Source organism: Scyliorhinus torazame, chromosome 29 (assembly GCF_047496885.1).
Source record: "Scyliorhinus torazame isolate Kashiwa2021f chromosome 29, sScyTor2.1, whole genome shotgun sequence".
Taxonomy (NCBI): Eukaryota; Metazoa; Chordata; class Chondrichthyes; order Carcharhiniformes; family Scyliorhinidae; genus Scyliorhinus; species Scyliorhinus torazame.
Window position 1 is genome coordinate 10,591,654 of NC_092735.1, and position 23,363 is coordinate 10,615,016.

Consider the following 23,363-nt stretch of genomic DNA (forward strand, 5'->3'; position numbering starts at 1 on the left):
AGGGGCGGGGCTTCGTTGCTATGACGGTCGCAGGGGGCTTGGCTTCGTTGTTATGGCGGCCTGGGGGGGCCCGTTGTTCTGACGGCCGCGCAGGGGCGGGGCTGGGTTGCTATGACAGCGGGAGCTGACGGTTGGATTGCTTGGAGTTGGAAGCTGAGGGGCAAAGCCGAGCAAAATGGTGGGTTTGAGACCTGGCCCGAGCCCGCCGGGGGGGGGGGGGGGGTCCGAGGGTCCGAGGGTCCGACAGCGGAGAGTGAGGGGAGGCCCCGGGGAGAGTGAGGGGAGGCGAGACCCCGGGGAGAGTGAGGGGAGGCCCCGGGGAGAGTGAGGGGAGACCCCGGGGAGAGTGAGGGGAGACCCCGGGGAGAGTGAGGGGAGGCGAGACCCCGGGGAGAGTGAGGGGAGGCCCCGGGGAGAGTGAGGGGAGGCCCCGGGGAGAGTGAGGGGAGACCCTGGGGAGAGTGAGGGGAGACCCCGGGGAGAGTGAGGGGAGGCGAGACCCCGGGGAGAGTGAGGGGAGGCGAGACCCCGGGGAGAGTGAGGGGAGGCGGGACCCCGGGGAGAGTGAGGGGAGGCGGGACCCCGGGGAGAGTGAGGGGAGGCGAGACCCCGGGGAGAGTGAGGGGAGGCGAGACCCCGGGGAGAGTGAGGGGAGGCGAGACCCCGGGGAGAGTGAGGGGAGGCGAGACCCCGGGGAGAGTGAGGGGAGGCGAGACCCCGGGGAGAGTGAGGGGAGGCCCCGGGGAGAGTGAGGGGAGGCCCCGGGGAGAGTGAGGGGAGACCCCGGGGAGAGTGAGGGGAGACCCCGGGGAGAGTGAGGGGAGACCCCGGGGAGAGTGAGGGGAGGCGAGACCCCGGGGAGAGTGAGGGGAGGCGAGACCCCGGGGAGAGTGAGGGGAGGCGGGACCCCGGGGAGAGTGAGGGGAGGCGAGACCCCGGGGAGAGTGAGGGGAGGCGAGACCCCGGGGAGAGTGAGGGGAGGCGAGAGCGAGGGGAGAGTGAGGGGAGGCGAGAGCGAGGGGAGAGTGAGGGGAGGCGAGACCCCGGGGAGAGTGAGGGGAGGCGAGAGCGAGGGGAGGCGAGACCCCGGGGAGAGTGAGGGGAGGCGAGACCCCGGGGAGAGTGAGGGGAGGCGAGACCCCGGGGAGAGTGAGGGGAGGCGAGACCCGGGGGAGAGTGAGGGGAGACCCCGGGGAGAGTGAGGGGAGGCGAGACCCCGGGGAGAGTGAGGGGAGGCGAGACCCCGGGGAGAGTGAGGGGAGGCGGGACCCCGGGGAGAGTGAGGGGAGGCGAGACCCCGGGGAGAGTGAGGGGAGGCGGGACCCCGGGGAGAGTGAGGGGAGGCGGGACCCCGGGGAGAGTGAGGGGAGGCGAGACCCCGGGGAGAGTGAGGGGAGATCCCGGGGAGAGTGAGGGGAGGCGAGACCCCGGGGAGAGTGAGGGGAGACCCCGGGGAGAGTGAGGGGAGACCCCGGGGAGAGTGAGGGGAGACCCCGGGGAGAGTGAGGATATGCCCCCCAGGGAGGGGGTGAGGGTACGCCCCCCAGGGAGGGGGTGAGGGTACGCCCCCCAGGGAGGGGGTGAGGGTACGCCCCCCAGGGAGGGGGTGAGGGTACGCCCCCAGGGAGGGGGTGAGGGTACGCCCCCCAGGGAGGGGGTGAGGGTACGCCCCCCAGGGAGGGGGTGAGGGTACGCCCCCCAGGGAGGGGGTGAGGGTACGCCCCCCAGGGAGGGGGTGAGGGTACGCCCCCAGGGAGGGGGTGAGGGTACGCCCCCAGGGAGGGGGTGAGGGTACACCCCCCAGGGAGGGGGTGAGGGTTCGCCCCCAGGGAGGGGGTGAGGGTACGCCCCTAGGGAGGGGGTGAGGGTACGCCCTGGCAATGGGAAAATAATAAAAATTACCCTAGATGAGGTATTGTGCTCTTGGACAAACAATGTCCCCAGAAAACTCCTTGGTTCATGAACATTTCTTGAATACCCAAACATTTAAATTTTCCTTTCGGAATATAAATGAGGTATAGACCAGAGTATGTAGTACATGTTGTCTTGGTTAAAAGGTGCCGTGCTATGTAGATCAGAATAAATGCATCAGCGAAATAATAAAACATTTATTTTGTTATCGCTATTACAAAAAAAATGAAAATGAAAATATTAGCTCGACTATAGATTGTGTAGAGCTATTGCAGTTACCAAAGCTACTGTGCTGACTGATGTGCAGACTGGAACACATTTTACATTTGTTATGAAGCGAAAATGGCCTTGTCAAAAAGTGTAACTGCTACATGAATCAACCAGCTTTGAAAAGATTTTTTCATGTTTAAAATCAGCTTAGAAACAAAATAAATGTATTGTGCTCAAAATTTCAGTCAGTATTTTCCATTTTGAGTCATCTATAGAAGATCGGGAGGGTGTAACGAAACATCAAGCTGCTCTGACAGCACGTGCCTGTGCAATTCTATTCCTGTTTTTGTTTCCACTGAAGTTGAGCCGACAGAGATTTGGTGTTTGACACCTGAGTTGAAAAAAAAGCTGATTATTTTATAATTTGTAAGCAATGTCTGAATGTGCTTCAATTGTGTAACACCTGGAGTAACTATGTTTAAGTTTGTTTTATGTTTACAGTGCGTATGCATGCAACTGTTCAAAGTTAGGTTGCTAAATATTTTTGACTTGCTACACTGCAGCCTACATTTGTGCTCCCACCCTGTGTATCTCCAGATTTGGTTTAAAAAGTATGATCAATCTAATATGGTGAAGCCAAGAATAGTCTACCAGGAATCAAGCGGATTCAGCACAGAAGGAGGCCATTGCGTTTGACCTGTCTGTCGACTTTCTGCATGAGCAACGTCCCACTACCCCACCTTATTCTTTGTCTTCAGATAATGATTGAATTCTCAACCTTTTTTTTTTGCGGCAAAATGTTAAAAGAACAAAAATCCCAGACTTTCCTTCACCTTTGAGCAATCGTTTTTGTTGGGGAATGAAAATTATCCGGGACGGTGAGGTTCCACCGCTACTTTTATCCTTACTGGAGAATGCAGATGTGTGGGGGTGAGGGCCTCATGGCGCCGAGGACCCGGGTTTGATCTTGGCCCTGGGTCATTGCCTATGTGGAGTTTGCACGTTCTCCCCATGTCTGTATGGGTCTCACTCCCACAACCCAAAAAGATGTGCAGGGTGAGGGCAGCATGGTGGCGCAGTGGGTTAGCCCTGCTGCCTCACGGCGCCGAGGTCCCAGGTTCAATCCCGGCTCTGGGTCACTGTCCGTGTGGAGTGCATATTCTCCCCGTGTTTGCGTGGGTTTCACCCCACAACCCAAAGATGTGCAGGGTAGGTGAATTGGTCACGGTAAATTGCCTCTTAATTGGGGGGGGGGGGGAAAAGAATTGGGTACTCTAATTTTTTTTAAAAATTGTGATACTCTCTGTAGTTGAATGATCTACAGGAACTCCCAGGTGTCCAGGCTTAAATAAAGAACAGTCACGTGGAACCTGATGTTAGTCTGGTGGCTGAACACCCGAAGCAATGGAGTCCTGTGAAACGATATTTCAGCAAGGAGAGTGAAGTGGTAAAATGGGGAACAAAATCATTTTTTTTTAAGCCTTTACTGTGGAGGAATTGCTGATACTACCTGCTTTTCATGTGTCTCTGTAGTTGGGATTTCAGTTATACAGTTAGTCAAAGATGACGACAAGGTTTGTGCATGCATTCAATGTAAATATCCTCCAGATTGAGTGTCAATGTTTTCCTTTTCTGTCCAGATGCTGTCACGTGCAAAACCTGCTGTCAGTGGGGAGACCCTGCAGATGGATAAAAAGAAGAAAAAGGGGAAAAAGATCCCAAAACTGGAGGAATATCTGACCAGCAGAGACTACTCGGGAGCACTGACCTTGCTGGAGGTAAAACCAGATGTTCAGATCAGCCGATTTGTACATCCAGTACAGTGATCCCTTTTGAGTTCAAAAGCAGCCTGTGGTTCATGGTCAGGGCAAGGAGAGAAACAAATTTAATAAATTTAAAGTGCCTGTTTCTTTTTTTGTTTCGATTAATGGACAATTTTAGCGTGTCCATTCCACCTACCCAGCACATCCTTGGGTTGTGGGGGTGAGACCCACGCAGACATGGGGAGAATGTGCAAACTCCACACGGACAGGAACCCAGGGCCGCGATTGAACCCGGGTCCTCAGCGCCGTGAGGCAGCAGTGCTGACCAGTGCGCCACCGTGACGCCCCCCCACTCCAAAGACTGGACACAATCAAGGCTAACACTTCAGTGCAGTGCCCAGGGAGTTTGCACTGTCTGAGCTAGGGGCATTTGGATGTGGAGTTTGCACATTCCCCCTGTGCCTGTGTGGGTCTCACCCCCACAACCCAAAAAGAGGTTCAGGATAGGTGAATTGGCCATGTTAAATTGCCCCTTTTTAAAAAAGTTTTACCACGTGTTTGAAGCTCGCTGCATAATTGTGTGGCGAAGCTCTCTTTCTCCTAACATCTTTTTTGTCTCAATGTCTGTAATTTTGACTGTCCTTTGGCAGGTTTTCCGTTAAGGTGCAATATGTATTCAATGTTTTGCCGTAAAAGAACATGTCCTGCCTGTTAGAAACATAAAAACTTCCTCTGATCACAAATTTGCACAGGAATTCTAACTCTTCAGGAACCCTTTGCTGGAGGATTTCTTAGAGGAAATCTTACTCTTATATGTAAAATGCTTCCTGCCCCTATTCACCAGAGGAAATAGATTTGTGTTGTTGCTTGCAGTGTTTCGCTGGGTTTGATTTTTTTTTTAATGCACTTAATACTTATATATTACCATATCTGAAGAGGCAGTGAGTCCTTTGCACACAGTAAATGTTCAGAGAAAGTAATTGTGTGCTTTGTACAGAAAAAAATGTTTCTGTTTAGAACCATTTGACAGATTGATCATGCAAATCCAGTTTGGGGAAAAGGGGAAGATTGCTGTCTTATCCAACTCTGAACACAAAGCAATATACTGCAGACCCTGGAAATCTGGAAGAAGTACAGAAAATACTGGAAAATTTCAGCAGATCTAGATGCTGCCTGATCTGCTGAGTATTTCCAGCATTTTCTGATCTTTTGCTGTAGAACCATTGCACCCAATTTCTGACCGAGGAAATGCCACAGCTAATAACATAGGCTTGTATTCGCTTGAGCATAGGAGATTGAGGGGTGATCTTGTTGTGTTTAAAATGATTAGTTTGTTCCTCTAGTTAAGGCTGACGGGGGAATGGGAGGTGGAACGGTTTGTGTGGGACATCCTGAACACGAGGGAAAAACTTTAGAAAGAGTTCAGCCATCTAGGGGTGATGTCAAGAAGCATTTCTTCATGCAAAGGGTAGTGGAAATCTGAAATTCCCTTTCCCCAAAAAGCTGTTGAGTCTGAGGATGGTGTAAATTTTGAAAATGATATTGATAGGCTTTTTTATTTAGAGTACCCAATTTTTTCCAAAACAGGGGCAATTTAGCATGGCCAATCCACCTAACCTGCACATCTTTGGGTTGAACAAAGAACAAAGAAAAGTACAGCACAGGAACAGGCCCTTCGGCCCTCCAAGCCTGTGCCGACCATGCTGCCCATCTAAACTAAAATCTTCTTCACTTCCTGGGTCCATATCCCTCTATTCCCATCCTATTCATGTATTTGTCAAGATACCCCTTAAATGTCACTATCGGCCCTGCTTCCACCACCTCCTCCGGCAGCGAGTTCCGGGCACCCACTATCCTCTTGTGTAAAAAAAACTTGCCTCATACATCTCCTCTAAACTTTGCCCCTCGCACCTTAAACCTATGCCCCTTAGTAATTGACGCCTCTACCCTGGGAAAAAGCCTCTGACTATCCACTCTGACTATGCCCCTCATAATTTTGTAGACCTCTATCAGGTCACCCCTCAACCTCCGTTGTTCCAGTGAGAACAAACCGAGTTTATTCAACCGCTCCTCATAGATAATGTCCTCCATACCAGGCAACATCCTGGTAAATCTCTTCTTCACCCTCTCTAAAGCCTCCACATCCTTCTGGTAGTGTGGCGACCAGAATTGAACACTATACTCCAAATGTGGTCTAACTAAGGTTCTATACAGCTGCAACATGACTTGCCAATTCTTATACTCAATGCCTGGCCAATGAAGGCAAGCATGCCGTATGCCTTCTTGACTACCTCCTCCACCTGTGTTGCCCCTTTCAGTGACCTGTGGACCTGTACACCTAGATCTCTCTGACTTTCAATACTCTTGAGGGTTCTACCATTCACTGTATATTCCCTCCCTGCATTAGACCTTCCAAAATACATTACCTCACATTTGTCCGGATTAAACTCCACCTGCCATCTCTCCCCCCAAGTCTCCAAACGATCTAAATCCTGCTGTATCCTCTGACAGCCCTCATCGCTATCTGCAATTCATAGAATTAGATTATCATAGAATTTACAGTGCAGAAGGAGGCCATTCGGCCCATCGAGTCTGCACCGGCTCTTGGAAAGAGCACCCTACCCAAGGTCAACACCTCCACCCTATCCCCATAACCCAGTAACCCCACCCAATACTACAGGCAATTTTGGACACTAAGGGCAATTTATCATGGCCAATCCACCTAACCTGCACATCTTTGGACTGTGGGAGGAAACCGGAGCACCCGGAGGAAACCCACACACACACGGGGAGGATGTGCAGACTCCGCACAGACAGTGACCCAAGCCGGAATCGAACCTGGGACCCTGGAGCTGTGAAGCAATTGTGCTACCGTGCTGTCCCGGTCCCACCAACCTTTGTGTCGTCTGTAAGCTTACTAATCAGACCAGTTACATTTTCCTCCAAATTATTTATATATACTACGAACAGCAAAGGTTCCAGCACTGATCCCTGCGGAACACCACTAGTCACAGCCCTCCAATCAGAAAAGCACCCTTCCATTGCTACTCTCTCCCTTCTATGACCTTGCCAGCTCACCCCTGATCCCGTGTGACTTCACCTTTTGTACCTGTCCGCCATGAGGGACTTTGTCAAAGGCCTTTTGTGCGGGTGAAACCCACACAGACACGGGAAAAATGTGCAAATTCCACACTGACAGTGACCCAGGGCCGGGATTCATAGATACATAGAAGATAGGAGGAGGCCTTTTGACCCTTTGAGCCTGCTCCGCCATTCATCATGATCATGGCTGACCATCCAACTCAATAGCCTAATCTTGCTTTCTCCATATAGCCTTTGATCCCATTCACCCCAAATGCTATATCTAGCCGCCTCTTGAATATATTCAGTGTTTTAGCATCAGCTAATTCCTGTGGTAATGAATTCCACAGGCTCACTACTCTTTGGGTGAAGAACCCAGGTCCTCAGCGCTGTAGTCCCAGTGCTAACCACTGCGCCACCGTGCCGCCCTATTGATCGGCTTTTTATTGAGTGAGGGTATTAAGGGTTACGGAGCCAAGTAATGTCGTTGAAGCTAAGATACTGACATTGTGTGGTTGAGGGGCTGAATCCCATTCCTTTAGGGTTAAGTTGATGTGAATCTGCTTCTGTAAAATGCTATACTGTCCATCAAGTTGTACCGTGTTTGGAATTTACAAGTGACGCGAGCTCTAACTCTTGTTGTTTCAGTTGGCAGGATGATGATCTCTCAGTAACTGTTCTTTTTCTACCCCAGTTCAAGCGGCACGTGGGCGAGTGTGAGGAAGACATAGACTTATGGATGGGGTACTGTGCATTCCACCTTGGAGATTATAGGCGGGCCATGGAGGTAAGAGAAGCCTTGCAAAGACTATGAACTCTAACACTTTAAGACATAGAGGTTTACAGCATGAAAACAGGCCCATTGGTCCAACGCCCAGTTTTTACCACAAAGCTAGTCCCAATTGCCCACATTTGGCCCATAACCCTCTACCCAGCTTTCCCATATAACTGTCCAAATGCTTTGTAAAAGACAAAATTGTACCCGTTTCTATTATTGCCTCTGCCACCTTGTTCCAGACACTCACCACTCTGTGTGCAAAACCTGCCCCTTTGGACCCTTTTGTATCTCTCCCCTCTTACCTTAAACCTATGCCTTCTAGTTTTAAACTTCCCTACCTTTGGGAAAAGATGTTGACTATCTACCTAATCATTATTTTATAGACCTTTATAAGATCACCCTTAAGCCTCCTACGCTCCAGAGAAAAAAGTCCCAGCCTATCCACCCTCTCCTTATAACTCAAACCATCAAGTTCCGGAAGCATCCTAGTAAATCTTTTCTGCATTCTTTCTAGTTTAATAATATCCTTTCTCTCATAGAGTGACCATAACTGTACACAGTATTCCAAGTGTGGCCTTACTAATGTCTTGTACAACTTCAACAAGACATCCCAACTCCTGTATTTAATGTTCTGACCAATGAAACCCAGCATGCCAAATGCTTTCTTCCCCACCTTGCCCACCTGTGATTCCACTTTCAAGGAGTTATGAACCTGTACTCCTAGATCTCTTTGTTCTATAACTCTCCCTAACTCCCTACCATTAACTGAGTAGATCCTGCCCCTATTCGATCACCCAAAACCCATCACCTCACATTTATCTATATTAAACTCCATCTGCCATTCATTGGCCCACTGGCCTAATTGATCAAGATCCCGTTGCAACCCTAGATAACCTTATTCACTGTCCACTATGCCACCAATCTTGGGTGTCATCTGCAAACTTACTAACCATGCCTCCTAAATTCTTATCCAAATCATTAATATAAATAACAGTGGACCCAGAACTGATCCCTGAGGCACACCGCTGGTCACAGGCCTCCAGTTTGAAAAACAACCCTCTACAACCAATTTGTCTTCTGTCGTCAAGACAATTTTGTATCCAATTGGCTACCTCGCCCTGGATCCCAGTGTATCCCAGGTATCAGGAAAACATCGCAGCCAGTATATGAAGGTGCTTTAAATCCTTTTCTCCATCAACCATGGTCCGATCCAGAAATGATCACCATCCCTGCAGTCATTCCGAGTTTCAGGATATAAAGCTGCAGTACGTTTATCCTGCTCCATATTGGCTGACTGGAACTGTTTTTCACTCGTCTCCTTCCTCAACTGCTCAATTTACTGAACTCCCCAACAAACAAAACAAGTGGTTTAAAAATACCCCATCACTTTACGTCTTAAGGGGCAGCTCGTGGCGCAGTGGTTAGCCTCACGGAGCGGAGGACCCGGGTTCATCCCAGCCCAGGGTCACTATCCGTGTGGAGTTTCCACATTCTCCCCGTGTCTGCGTGGGTCTCACCCCCACAACCGAAAATGTGCAGGATAGGTGGATTGGCCACGCTAAATTGCCCCTTAATTAGAAAATAAATTGTTAGAAAAGACTTTGCACCCCAGTGGTGCGGTCCACGGTGAAGATATGGAATCAGCTCAGGAGGCATTTTAGGGTGGAAGGGATGTCGGTGCTAACGCCGCTGTGCGAGAATCATGGGTTTGAGTCGGGGCTGATGGATAGTGTATACAGGAAGTGGAGGGAAATGGGGCTGGTCAAGGTGAGGGATTTGTATTTGGAGGAAGGGTTCGCCAGTCTGGAGGAGCTAAGGGAGAGGGTAGAGCTGCCGAGGGGTAGTGAGTTCAGGTATCTGCAGGTTATGGACTTTGCACGAAAGGTCTGGAAAGGGTTCCCTAGATTGCCGGGATACACCCTGCTGGAGTGACTGCTGCTTCCGGATGTGGAAGGGGAGGGAAGAATTGGGGATATATATAAGTGGCTGGGGGAGCAGGGAGGCGAGTGGCTGGTGAAGATCAAGGAGAAATGGGAAGCGGAGTTGGGAATGGAGATCAATTGTGGAGTATGGAGTGAGGCACTGTGAAGGGTAAACGGGACCTCCTCTTGTGCAAGGATGAGCCTGATACAGTTTAAGGTGGTGCACGGTGTGCAGGTGACTCGGGTGAGAATGAGTGGGTTCTTTCAGGGGGTAGCAGATGAGTGTGAGAGGTGTGGGCGGGGGCCAGTGAATCATGCGCACATGTTTTGGGGTTGTGAAAAATTGGGAAGATTCTGGGCGGGAGTGTTCGCGGTCTTAGCCAGGATAGTGGAGGAGGGAGTGGACCCGGACCACTTGGTGACGATATTTGGGGTCTCAGAGAAGCCAGAGCTCACGGAGAGGAGGAAGGCCAATGTCTTGGCCTTCGCCCCTCTGATTGTACAGCGATGAATTTTGCTGGAGTGGTGGTCGGCATCGCCACCGGGGGTAGCAGCATGGTTGGGTGACCTGTATGACTTCCTGCGGTTAGAGAAGATAAAGTGATGAGTTAAGGGCCTCAGCAGGGGAGTTTGAGAAAAGGTGGGGGGATGTTTGTGACCGTGTTTGAGGAGCTGTTCGTCGCAGGGGTGTGTGTGTGGGGGGGGGGATATATATATGAAAAAGGAGAAAAATCTGTACAAACTGTATAGTTGATTGTTGGGAAGAATGTTTCCCAGGGTGTTTATTTGTTGTAACCTACTTTGATACAAGTTTGAATAAAATGCGTTTTATAGAAAAAAAAGAGAAGACTGTGCATCTTAAAACACGCTTTCTTTGAGCTTCCTTCAAGGTTAACGTTAACCAGTGTACGTGATTAATCTTGTGCCAAATATCTATATTCACATGTGCATATGCGATTCGATGGCTTGCAAGCTGTAATTCTGAGCTTGGCACACTCAGCACAGAAAGCTTTTGGCAGGCCAAGAGAGACTTATTTTGTGTTCATTTAAGTTACCTTCACTTTCCTGGTCAGGGTCTGTCTGTGGAGTCGCCTCTGCTTTCTCACCTGTGCCACCCATGGTTGAATCTGACTTGTGTAGAGGAACAAATTTCTCAATGCTGCAAGCAGACTCTGTTCTATTTTCCCCTGCTTTAAGCATTTATCTCGTCATCCCTTAAAAGAGGCAGTTGTGTATCTGTCTCAACTGTCCGCTATGGCAAAGCAATCCCTGCTCCATCAATCCTCTGTGTAAACAATTTTCTTTCGACCTCAATCTGAGCTCTCTCAGTATAGTTTAAAATGTGTAATGCCTCATCACTGAATAGCTAGTGCAAATAGAATCATAGAACAGAAATAGAACAGTTCCAGCACAGGGAGGCGATTCAATCCCGGCCCCGGGTCACTGTCCATGTGGAGTTTGCACATTCTCCCTGTCTGCGTGCGCCTCACCCCCACAATCCAAAAAAAGATGTGCAGGAAATTGCCCCTTAATTGGATACTCCAAATTTATTTTTTAAAAAGAAAGTCAGGTTTAAATCTGACTCCATGACCCTTGCAGGCAGTGCATTCCAGAGCATAACGACTCTCTCTGTAAAGAAAGGTTTGCATCATGTTGGTTTTGGTTCTCCTGCCAATCACCTTAAATCTGTGACCTCTGGTTCTCGACTCTCCCGTCAATGGGTTTCATTTCTTCCCTTCTAATCTCTTCAGGCCCTTTGTGATTTTGAGCACCTTTACCAAATCCCCTCTCGACTTTCTCTAAAGAGAATAGCCCCAACTTCTCCAATCTCTATACGTAATTGAAATCCATCATTCAGAGAACCATTCGAGCAACTCTTTTCTTAAGCACCCTCCCTAAATCCTTAGAAATAGAGAAAAAAAATTAGTCTTTCTCTCAAAAGCCTTGATCATTTTTAAAGCATGTGTGTGGGCAGCATGGTCGCACTATGGGCAGCACGGTAGCACAGTGGTTAGTACTGTTGCTTCACAGCTCCAAGGTCCCAGGTTCGATTCAGAGCTTGGGTCACTGTCTGTGCGGAGTCTGCACGTTCTCCCCGTGTCTGCGTGGATTTCCTCCGGGTGGTCCAGTTTTCTCCCACAAGTCCCGAAAGACGTGCTTGTTCGGTGGGGCTGGTTAGAGGGCGAGCAATAGGTGGAATAGTAGTATTGTCACTGGATCCATAATCCAGCGACCCAGGGTCATGATCTGGGGACCAGGGTTTGAATCCCACCACAGCAGGCGATGGAATTTAAACTCCATAAAATATCTGGAATTAAAAGTCTAATGATAACCATGCAACCATTGTTGATTGTCGGAAAAAGCCATCTGGTTCCACCAGGGAAGGAAATCTGCTGTCCTTACCAGGTCTGGCCTACATGTTAAGGGGCGACAAATGCTGGCCCAGCCTGCGACGCCCATATTCCATGAACAAATAAACACACAATTCTAATCTCTTAATTTGGGCAGCACGGTAGCACAGTGGTTAGCGCAGTTGCTTCACAGCTGCAGGGTCCCAGGTTCGATTGTCGGCTTGGGTTTCCGTCTGTGTGGAGTCTGCATGTTCTCCCCGTGTCTGCATGGGTTTCCTCCGGGTGCTCCAGTTTCCTCCCACAGTCCAAAGATGTGCAGGTTAGGTTGGATTGGCCATGCTAAATTGCCCTTAGTGTCCAAAAATGGTTAGGTGGGGTTACGGGTATAGGGTGGATGTATGGGGATAGGATGGAGGGTATGGGCTTAGATAGGATGCTCTTTCTAGGGGCTGGTGCAGACTCGATGGGCTGAATGGCCTCCTTCTGATAAATTCTATGATTCTTAATGTTTGTCTTTCTGTCCACAACATCTTTGTCAATTTCCAGCTCTCATTGTCATTCTATCCAGCCACACTGTCCATATGTCCCCTACAACAGTACAAATCTGACTCTATTTCCAGCTCTCTCTAGCTTTGACAAGGAGTCCAGACTCGAAACATTAACTCCCTTCTCTCTCCGTAGATGCTGTCAGACGTGCTGAGATTGTCCAGTATTTTCTTTGTTCCTGTTTCACAATGCATTATTAATTGAGATTACCATGCACAAATGTACTGGCAAGTGGGACCTGATTACACTGCGCTCGAAACAAAGACTGCCTTGAAGCGTAAGGCTGTCACCTTGTGGGCAAGGCCCACATAATGTGAACTGGCTGGGGTTCATACTTGTGGATTGTACAACAGGACACAATGATTGTTCTGGCCCAGCTATCATTGATTCATGACCCATCTCTACTTTTGTGTGTTTCAGGAATATGAAGCCCTGACAAAGAATGAAGACTGTCACCCTGATGTTTGGGTGGACCTAGCGTGTACTTTCTTTTTCCTGGGGATGTATAAAGAGGCTGAGGAAGCAGCAATGAAAGGTGACTTCTCCAGAATGGAGAAGCTTAAATGGGTTTTTGATATAATAAATGTCAGGTGGTCAAAACTGTCTCCACTGACAGGTGGGTCAGCATCCGGAGAACACAGATTTAGAATAATTGGTAAAAACCAGAATTGAGATGAGGAAAAGATGTATGCAGTTATCATGATCTGGAATGCACAGCCTAAAAGGATGCTGGAAGCACATTCAATAGTAATTTTCAAAAGGGATTGGGATCTTTGTTTAAAAAGGAAGAAATTTGAGGGGCTATGAGCAAGGGACAGAAGAAGAAGGCATGCTTGCCTTCATCGGCCAGAGCATTGAATATAAAAATTAGCAAGTCTTACTGCAGCTGTATAGGACCTTAGTTAGGCCACATGTGGAATATAGTGTTCAATTCTGGTCTCCAGAAGGATGTGGAGGCTTTGGAGAGGGGACAGAAGAGGTTTAGCAGGATGTTGCCTGGTATGGAGGGCATTAGCTATGAGGAGAGGTTGAATAAACTCGGTTTGTTCTCACTGGAACGAGGGAGGTTGAAGGGCGACCTGATAGAAGTCTACAAAATTATGAGGGTCATGGACAGAGTGGAAGTTTTTCCCCAGGTTGGAAGAGTCAATTACTAGGGGACATAGGTTTAAGGTGCGAGGGGCAAAGTTTAGAGGAGATGTCCGAGGGAAGTTTTTTTACACAGAGGGTAGTGGGTGCCTGGAACTCTGCCGGAGGAGGTGGTGGAAGCAGGGACGATAGTGACATTTAAGGGGCGTCTTGACAAGTACATGAATAGGATGGGAATAGAGGAATACGGACCCCAGAATTGTAGAAGGTTTTAGGTTAGACGGTCAACATGGTTGACGCAGGCTTGGAGGGCCGAGGGGCCTGTTCCTATGTGAACATTTCTTTGTTCTTTGGAGATGCTAAATTGAGTAACTCTTTCAGAAAGGCAGAATGACCTGCTTCTGTGCTATTTGTTTTACCATAACTGCATTTTAAAGAATAGTTTGTTGATTGTAAAGCATTTCTTTCCTGTGAGACTGTTCCAACGAGCTGTGCACTCATTGCTTGCGAACTTAGAAGAGAGAGGAACATAAATCTTCAAAGATGATGAGAAATTGAAATCCGCTACTTCTATTTTCAGCTCCTAAAAGTCGATTGCAGAATCGCCTGTTGTTTCATTTGGCTCATAAGGTAATCTCAAATTGTTGAACATGCAAAGACAAATGCTACTGAAACCCTTATCCACCTCTTTGTTACATCTAGACCCGAGTATTGTAATGCACTCCTGGCCAGGCCCCTATATTTTACACTCCCTAAACTTGAGGTCATCCAAATCCTGAGTCCTGACTTGCACCAAGTGCCAAACATTGATCATCCCTGTGCTCACGAACGAACACTGAGATGAGCAACATCTCAGTTTTAAAATTCCGACTCTTGGTTTCAAATTCTTCTATCGCCTTCCCTTCCCTATTGCTGTCATCTCCTCCAGCCTGTCAACCTCCAAGATATCTACCCTGCTCCAATTCTGGCCACTTGAGAGCATCCGCTCCATCGTTGGTGGCCATGCCTTCAGCTGCCTGGGTCCTCGGCTCTGGGATTTGTTCCCTAAATATCCCCACCTGTCCTCTCTTCCTTCCTTTAAATTGATCCTTAAAACCTACCACTTTGGCCAAGCTTTTGATCTTCAACCGTAGTATTTTACATGAATATCTGTCAACTTTTGTTTGAGGCACCTTGGGGACATTAAAGGTGTTTTATAAATACAGGTTATTATTGTACATTGTATACAGATACTAGTTGGACAATTTTTTGTCCTCTGTATGCTTGTGCCCCCACTCTCTATCTCTATCTTTTATTGCCTTTTGTCTATCTCTCCCTCCCTTGCACCCTCCCTCCCTTGCTCTTTTCCTTTCCTCCCTCCCTTCCTTACATCACCTTTCTTTGTTCCTTCCCCTTGTGTGCTTTTCTCTTCACCTTTCTGCATGGCTATCGCTCACTTTTTGACTTTTTTTTTTCTGACTAGCTTTTTTATTCCACTTTCTATTCAGCTCTTCCACATTATTTTTCATTAAGTCCCTCCTTCCCTCGATTACCATTCTCTTCTGTTTGTCTCCCTCGTTTCTAGTCCTAGTCATGCGTTAATTTTATTGGATAATTTATTTCCTTGTATTTTGTGCTAGTTCAGCGACGAGAAGAGGCTGATGAACTACCACCAGAATTTACAAGACATCACTGAGGATCAACTCAGTTTGGCTTCGATCCACTACATGCGTTCCCATTACCAGGAGGCCATTGATATCTATAAGCGCATCCTACTTGACAACCGGTAATTCCTATCCCTGTAATTGTGCTTGGTGTTCGGTGAACATATAGGTGTGGAAAATAATGGCAAGATACTAGTTACATGAGAAGGAGACACCAGGTATGGATGGAGGAGCGGTAGCATTGCAGATATACTGACACCCTATTAGCAAGTTGGTAACAGGTCAGTACACTGGCCAAGACAGTCCAGGTAGGACATGTGTAGATCTAGTGAGTCGTAACAGGTTATTAATGCGTCCACAGGACCCATTGCAGAAATAGTAAATGTGACAAGTTAATGCTGTACCCTAATCGAACCCACCTGGAACAAATGATTTCATTGTTTTCACTGTGGGAGGACAAAGAACAATACAGCACAGGAACAGGCCCTTCGGCCCTCCAAGCCTGTACCGGTCATGATACCAACCTTTGCCAAAACCCTTGGCACTTCCTTGTACCGTATCCCTCTATACCCATCCTATCCATGTGTTTGTCAAGATGCCTTTTGAATGCCGTTAATGTATCTGCTTCCACAACCTCCCCTGACAACGCGTTCCAGGCACTCACCACCCGCTGTGTAAAAAAATCTGTCTCGCACATCTCCTTTAAACTTTGCCCCACGGACCTTAAACCATTCCCCCCTGGTGACTGACCTCTCCACCCTGGAAAGGAGTGCCTGCCCATCCACTCTATCCATGCCCCTCATAATCTTGTAGACCTCTATCAGGTCACCTATCAACCTCCGTCTTTATAATGAAAACAGTCCAAGTCTATTCAGCCTCTCCACATAGCTAGCACCCTCCAGACCAGGCAAAATCCTGGTAAACCTCCTCTGCACCCTCTCCAAAGCCTCCACATCCTTCTGGTAGTGTGGCGACCAGAATTATGCGCAATATTCCAAATGTGGCCTTACCAAGGCCCCGTCCAATGAAGGCAAGCATTCCATATGCTTTCTTGACTACCTTGTCCACTTGTGTTGCCATCTTCAAAGATCTGTGGTCCTGCACACCCAGATCTCTCTGACCTTCCAAATTCCTAAGAGTTTTGTCATTTACGGTATAATTCCCCTCTATGTTAGACCTATCAAAATGCATTACCTCACATTTGTCCAGATTAAACTCCCTTTGTCATTTCTCCGCCCAAGTCTCCAACCTATCTATGTCCTGCTGTATCCGCTGACAATCCTCAGCACTATCTGCCACTCCACCAACTTTGGTGTCACCCGCGAACTTATCTGACACTTTCTCAGTCCTAACGTTCAGGACCAAATGTGCAGTTGAACCGACACGGAGTGTCTCAAGAGTTTTGCCTGAGCTGACAGGAGTTTGTGAGCAATTTGACTGAAAATTCTCACCTGTCATTGACCTGTGGCCGCTGCTGTTCATTGGCTTTGCTGTGATTGGTCCATGAAAGCAATGTGACGGAACATCTCCTTGTTATTGGTCCAGGACCATTGCTCATCAGCAAAATCGTCGCTGAAAACTCATTGAACATTTCTTTTTTTTTTAATGTAAATTCAGTGTACCCAATTCTTTTGTTTTTCCAATTAAGGGGCAATTTAGCGTGGCCAATCCACCTACCCTGCACATCGTTTTGAGGGTGCGACTCACGCACACACGGGGAGAATGTGCAAACTCCACACGGACAATGACCCGGGGCCGGGATCAAACTCGGCGCTGTGAGGGAGCAGTGCTAACCACCATGCCGCCCTGTCAGTGAACATTTCTATTCTAACCTTTGGTGACGGGTTCTTAAATCTGGTTGAAGTTATCACTAATTCAAGTCCTATTTCTTTTTTTAAATAAATTTAGAGTACCCAATTCATTTTTCCAATTAAGGGGCAATTTAGTGTAGCAAATCCACCTACCCTGCACATCTTTAGGTTGTGGGGGCGAAACCCACGCAAACATGGGGAGACTGTGCAAACTCCAAACGCTCAGTGACCCAGAGCCGGGATCGAACCTGGGACCTCGGCGCCGTGAGGCAGCAATGCTAACCACTGCGCCACCGTGCTGCTCCTCAAGTCCTATTTCAACCAGGCTTATTCTTGCGGTTATAAAAAGCGTAACACCTTTTTGAGCTTTCAATTGCATTCAACAAAACGTGCCAGCTACATTTCAGTTCATATCATTTTGCTAAAAAAGAAACAACTTTTCCCCATTCCAATTCCTGTGACCCTATGCATCCTCATTCGTTGTCCTCTTGGTGTTTCCCTCTGTTTATCTTTGAACATTTTTTTGCACACTGTTTTAACTTTTTAAAGTTATTTTCTGTATGCTAACATAACCCATCCACTTTGATTGGGGGTGGGGGGGGCGGGGGGAGAGAGAGAGAGAGAATGGTCAAGTCCTGTGCTGGCACGGTGGTGCAGTGGTTAGCTCTACTGCCTATGGCACTGAGGACCCAGGTTCGATCCAACTGTCCATGTGAAGTTTACACATTCTCCCTGTGTCTCCGTGGGTTTCACCCCCACAACCCAAAGATGTCCAGGTTAGGTGGATTGGCCACGCTAAATTGCCCCTTAATGGGAAAAAATAATGGGTACTCTTTAAAAAAAAATTACTAAAAAAAGAATGGTCGAGTATGTTGAGCTGGAGCTGTGCCCGTTGGTGGCCATTTTTGGGGTGTCAGACATGCCGATGCTGCAGGGAAGGATGAAGGCAAATGTCTTGGCCGTTGCCTTGCTCATAGCCTGGAGGCTAGTCTTGCCGTTTAAGGCTTCGGCCCTGGTTCGGGGGGACCTGATGGACTTTTTTGTATCATGAGAAGATCCAAGTGTGCCATGACGGGGTCGGTGGATGAGTGTTTACTCAAGGTGGCAGATGTTCATTGCCTTTATCAGGGAACTGGTTACCATCAGCTTTTGGGGTGGAGGTTCAGTCAATTGTGGTCTTTGTGCGGGGGATGGGGGTGTGGGCGGTGAGGGGGGGTAGTCTTGGTATAAAACTGGGTTGGGATGGGCTATGTTGTATTGGGGTTATTTTTGTAATAATGAAAGTTTTATTTGAATAAAAATAATTAAAGAAAAAGAATAGTCCAAATCTGGAAATAGTCAGAGGTCTACAGCATAGAAAAGGCCCTTCGGCCCAACACGTTCATGCCAGTCAAAAACAACTAACTATTCTAATCCAACCTTCCAGCACTTGGCCTTGGCCAAGTGTACATCTAAATACTCCTCACATGTTTTGAGGGTCTCTGCCTCCACCGCCCTTTCAGGTAGCGAGTTCCAGGCTCCCACCAACCTCTGGGTGAAATAGCTTTTCCTCATAGCCCCTCTAAACCTCCCTTAAATCTGTGCCCCCTAGTTATTGATTCCTCCATCACGGGGAAAAATATATTTCTGTCTACTCTATCTATGCTCCTCATAATTTTAGCCATCTCAATCAAGTTCCCCCTCGGTCACCTCTGCTCTAAGGAAAACATTCCCAGTCTATCCAATTTCTCTTCATAATTATAAAACTCCAGCCCAGGCACCATCCTGCAAAATCTCCTCTGCACCCTTTCCAGTGCTAAAACATCTCTCCTATAATGTGGATTCCAGAACTGCACACACTACTCTAGCTGTGGCCTAACCAACATTTTTTTCAGTTCAAGCATAACCTCCCTGCTCTTAAACTCTAGCCTTGGTTAATAAAGGCAAGTATACCACATGCATTCTTTTTTTTTTCCCCTTTAAAAATGTTTTTATTCAAAAGTCCTAGAGTGGGTCTTGAACCCAGGACCTCAGAGGCAAGTGTGCTACCAAAAGATGAGCCACGGCTGACACTCCATTCCCTCCCCGCCGTTCACTCCCCACAACCAACAGTCCAAAGATGTGCAGCTGAGGTGAATAGCCATGCTAAAATTGCTCCTTAGTGTCCAAAGATGTATATGTTTCGGGGCGGGCTTTCAAAGATGGGGGCGGGGTGTAGGCCTGGGTGGGATGCTCTTTTGGTATGTGGGTGCAGACTTGATGGGCCGAATGGCCTCCTGCTGCACTGTAGGGATTCTATGATCTATGAACCCCCACTCCACTCCCGCCATTATTATTGCAATGCTCATCTTTCAAACTAGAACCTGGTTCGTCAAACTTGCTAACTTTTGCCTTCATGTTTTGCCAGGGAATTCATGGCCTTGAATGTGTATGTAGCACTCTGCTACTATAAGCTGGATTATTATGATGTTTCCCAGGAAGTTCTGGCGGTCTACCTGCAAAATTACCCTGACAGCACCATCGCACTGAACCTGAAAGCCTGCAATCACTTCCGACTCTACAATGGCAAGGCAGCAGAGGTAACCTCCTGAGCTGAGGATAGAGACTTAAGCTTTCCTTCATTCTCATCATAGATCTTCCCTCTTACATGTCATCTACCCAGGTTCTTTGAGATAGTAGGATCCCAGGAAAGCTATTTGGTTAATCGTGCCTGTTGGATAGAGTGGTGGAGGGCAATCATTTGGTGGAAACATTTCAGGACCAATTGAATATGGCAAGGGGGACCGGTACTGGAGGGGCATTCTGGATTGGTTAATTCAAATGGGCTGAAGGGTTGCCCCTTCAAGTAATTATCTTGTGAAAGCGTATTTTTCAACATTAATAAGATTTTAATAACAACTTGTATTTATAAAGCACCATTTAACATAATAAAGCTTCCCATGGTGCTTCATTGAGGCACCAAATCTGACACCGAGCCACATTATGTGATATTAGGGCAAATGACCAAAAGCTTGGTCAAAGAGGGTAGCAGATGAGTGTGAGAGGTGTGGGCAGGGGCTAGCAAATCACGCACAAATGTTTAGGGGTTGCGAAAAATTGGGAAGATTCTGGGCGGGACTTTCGTGGTCTTAGCCAGGATAGTGGAGGAGGAGGTGGACCGGGCCCTTTGGTGGCAATATTTGGGGTTTCGGAGAAGCCGGAGCTCCTGGAGACGGGGAAGGCCGATGTCTTGGCCTTTGCCTCTCTGATTGCACGGTGGCAAATTTTACTAGAGTGGCGGTCGGCATCGCCACCGGGGGTAGTGGTTTGGTTGGGTGACCTGTACGATTTCCTGCGATTAGAGAAGATAAAGTACGAGTTAAGGGGCTCTTCAGGGGGGCTTGAGGAAAGGTGGGGGATGTTTGTAACTGTGTTTGAGGGGCTGTGGAGGGAGGGGGAAAATCTGTACAGACTGTATAGTTGATTGTTGGGAAGTATGCTTCCCGGGGTGTTTATTCGCTGTAACCTGTTTTGATGCATGTTCGTAATAAAATACATTTTTTTTTTAAAAAGCTTGGTCAAAGAGGTAAGTTTTAAGGATGTCTTGAAAGAGGAAAGTGAACTAGAGAAGTTTAGGGAAATTTCAAAATCGCTTAATGTCACTGAGCACAGAGGTGACAGAGGAATGGGATTTGGTACGAGTTAGAACATGGGCAGCCAAGTTTTGGGTTACCTCAGGTTTACAGAGGGTGGATGTGGGTGGTAAATCAGGGACGCAGAATCAGGCCTGGAGGTAACAAAGAGCCATTGCTTTCACACCCAGATGTCCACCATGACTCAGCGGCGACACTTGAGTCAGAAACATGCGCACACACTCTGACTGCAGTGCAGCACTGAGGGAGCCCGACACTGTCGATGGTGCTGTCTTTTGGATGGGAAACTAAACTGAGTCTTGTCTGCTTTCTCAGGAGGAAGTAAAAGATTCGATGGGACGATTTGAAGAAGAGCATCAGGATTCTCCCCATTGTCCAACCAATATCTGTCCCTCATTCAACACCTAAAGACAGATTATCTGATCGTTATCATACTGCTGTTTTTGTTGGATCTTGCTGTGTGCAAATTGATTGCCATGTTTATCTACCATTACAAAAGTAGCTACACATGGTAGAGCAGTGGTTAGCACTGCTGCCTCACAGCGCCAAGGACCTGGCTTCCATCCCCGCCCCGGCTCACTGTCTTTGTGGAGTTTGCACATTCTCCCCTTGTCTGCGTGGGTCTCACCCCACAACCCAAAGATGTGCAAGGTGGGTGAATTGTCCGCGCTAAATTGCCCCTTAATTGGGAAAAAAAAAGAATTGGGCACTCTAAATTAATTTTTAAAAAAGGAATGACACAGCCAAATAAGTTGCCTGGTACGTAGAATCGTAGAATCCCTACAGTGCAGAATGAGTACTCAACCCAAGCCCTCTTCCTGCCCATACCAACAGCCTGCCAACCTAACCCATCCATCCCCTTTGAACAATTAAGGGGCAATCTAGCATGGCCAATCCACCCAATCTGCACATCTTTGGACTGTGGGAGGAAACCGGAGCACCTGGAGGAACCCACACAGACACGGGGAGAACGTGCAAACTCCACACAGACAGTGACCCAAGGCTGGAATTGAACCCGAGTCCCTGGCCCAGTGAGGCAGCAGTGTTAACCACAGTGTTTTTGTTTTTGTAAAATTTGTGATAGATTTCAGCTCTGAAAGCTTTTAAGAAAATAAGCACCTTTTGTTTTTCTTCCCCAGGCAGAGCTGAAAAACCTGATGGACATTGCATCTCCTGTGTTTGATTTTGCGAAGGAGCTCATTAAACACAACCTGGTATGTATGTAAACATCTCCCTGCACGTTTATTGACCGTTTAAAAATATTTACTTAGACTCCCTACAGTGCAGAAGGAGGCCATTCGGCCCATCAAGTCTACACCGACCCTCTGAACAAGCACCCTACCAAGGCCCACTCCCCCACCCTATCTCTGTAACCCCACCTAATCTTTTGGACACTTGGGGGCAATTTATCATGGTCAATCCATCTAACCTGCACATCTTTGGACTTTTGCCCTGGAGATGGGGGTGGCACGTTGGCATAGTGGTTAGCACTTCTGCCTCACAGCGCTTGGAACGTGGGTTCAATTGGGTCACTGTCTGTGTGGAGTTTGCACTTTTCCCCCGTGTCTGCGTGTGTCTACTCCGGGTACTCCGGTTTCCTCCCGCAGCCCAAAGTTGTGCATGTTGGGTCGATTGGCCAAACTAAATTACCCCTTAATGTCCAAAAAAGATGTGTAGGTTAGATTAAGGGGTTAATGGAATAGGGCAGGGGAGTGAGCTTGAATGAAGTATTCTTTCAGAGGGTCGGTGCAGACTCGATGGCCCCTTTCTGCACTGCAGGAATTCTATAAGGCAACATTTATTGCTGTGAGGACACTAAAAATCAACCACACCGCACGGGATTAGAATCCTGTTTATTTTAATATAAAAGATCCCTCGATGTCAGTGGAATCACACCTCCAACGAAGTATCTTTTCCTCACAGTTTACAATTTAAAAATTGTTGGGGTCTCATTTGGTTTCAGAATATAAGTTGAGGACTGGTCGGGTTACTGTTACACCTGAGAAGTTAGTTCTGCTTTAATTCCTCCATAGATGCTGCCTGATCTACTGACTATTTCCAGCATTTTATATTTTTATCTCAAAAGTTAAAGAATGGGTATTCCTCAAAATAGTAGGGCTCAAAAGTACTTATTGGCACTCATCACAATGAAAAATGCAACTACTATTGCGAATAATTTAACATGCATGCACTTTGAATTCACCAGAGAATTCAAAGGCATGACATGTTTGAGCTCAAAGAATTTCAAGGCCCTCTCTGGCTCTTCTGTATCTCTCCTGACACCCGTTCTTTTAGTCTTTTTGTTTCAACCCTGCTATGTGAGAATTTGTCTGTCTCATAGGATTACCTCATTCCTTTCGCTGCTCCCGGATCAATAGCAAGTACAAGTCCCCAAACCTTGCCATTGCTTCACCTCGATTGAAGTGTTTATCAAATCATTCAACTGGAGACCGTTACCGAGAGATTGGCCGTTCAAGAATCGGCCAAAATGTGGCTTCTTGAATCGAATACCAAAGCATATCCTGGGAGGCCATTTCACAGACTGAACTATTTCCTCTATCTTGTGTTCCCCTGTAAAAGTGAAAGATACATAGGAATAGAAGGTCCCAGTGTGCCTGCCCTCAACAAAAGCAGCCTGGTAGAATAT

General features: G+C 47.7%; 1 protein-coding gene across 3 annotated transcripts in view; it reads left to right on the top strand.

The window, feature by feature from the left end:
• The first annotated feature begins 64 nt into the window (after positions 1–64).
• The window catches only part of ift56 (intraflagellar transport 56), a 67,080-nt gene continuing 43,781 nt past the window's right edge, over positions 65–23,363 (top strand). The window contains exons 1-8 of one of the 3 annotated variants that reach the window (XM_072492044.1): positions 65–178; positions 3,762–3,899; positions 7,660–7,752; positions 12,983–13,097; positions 14,232–14,281; positions 15,271–15,416; positions 19,492–19,663; positions 21,856–21,930. In XM_072492044.1, the coding sequence (XP_072348145.1) occupies positions 176–178; positions 3,762–3,899; positions 7,660–7,752; positions 12,983–13,097; positions 14,232–14,281; positions 15,271–15,416; positions 19,492–19,663; positions 21,856–21,930 (792 nt within the window). In that variant the 5' untranslated portion in view covers positions 65–175. Of the gene's footprint in view, positions 179–1,995; positions 2,016–3,549; positions 3,569–3,761; positions 3,900–7,659; positions 7,753–12,982; positions 13,098–14,231; positions 14,282–15,270; positions 15,417–19,491; positions 19,664–21,855; positions 21,931–23,363 lie in introns of those variants that run through there. The other 2 variants (XM_072492043.1, XM_072492045.1) reach the window with 2 other exon arrangements.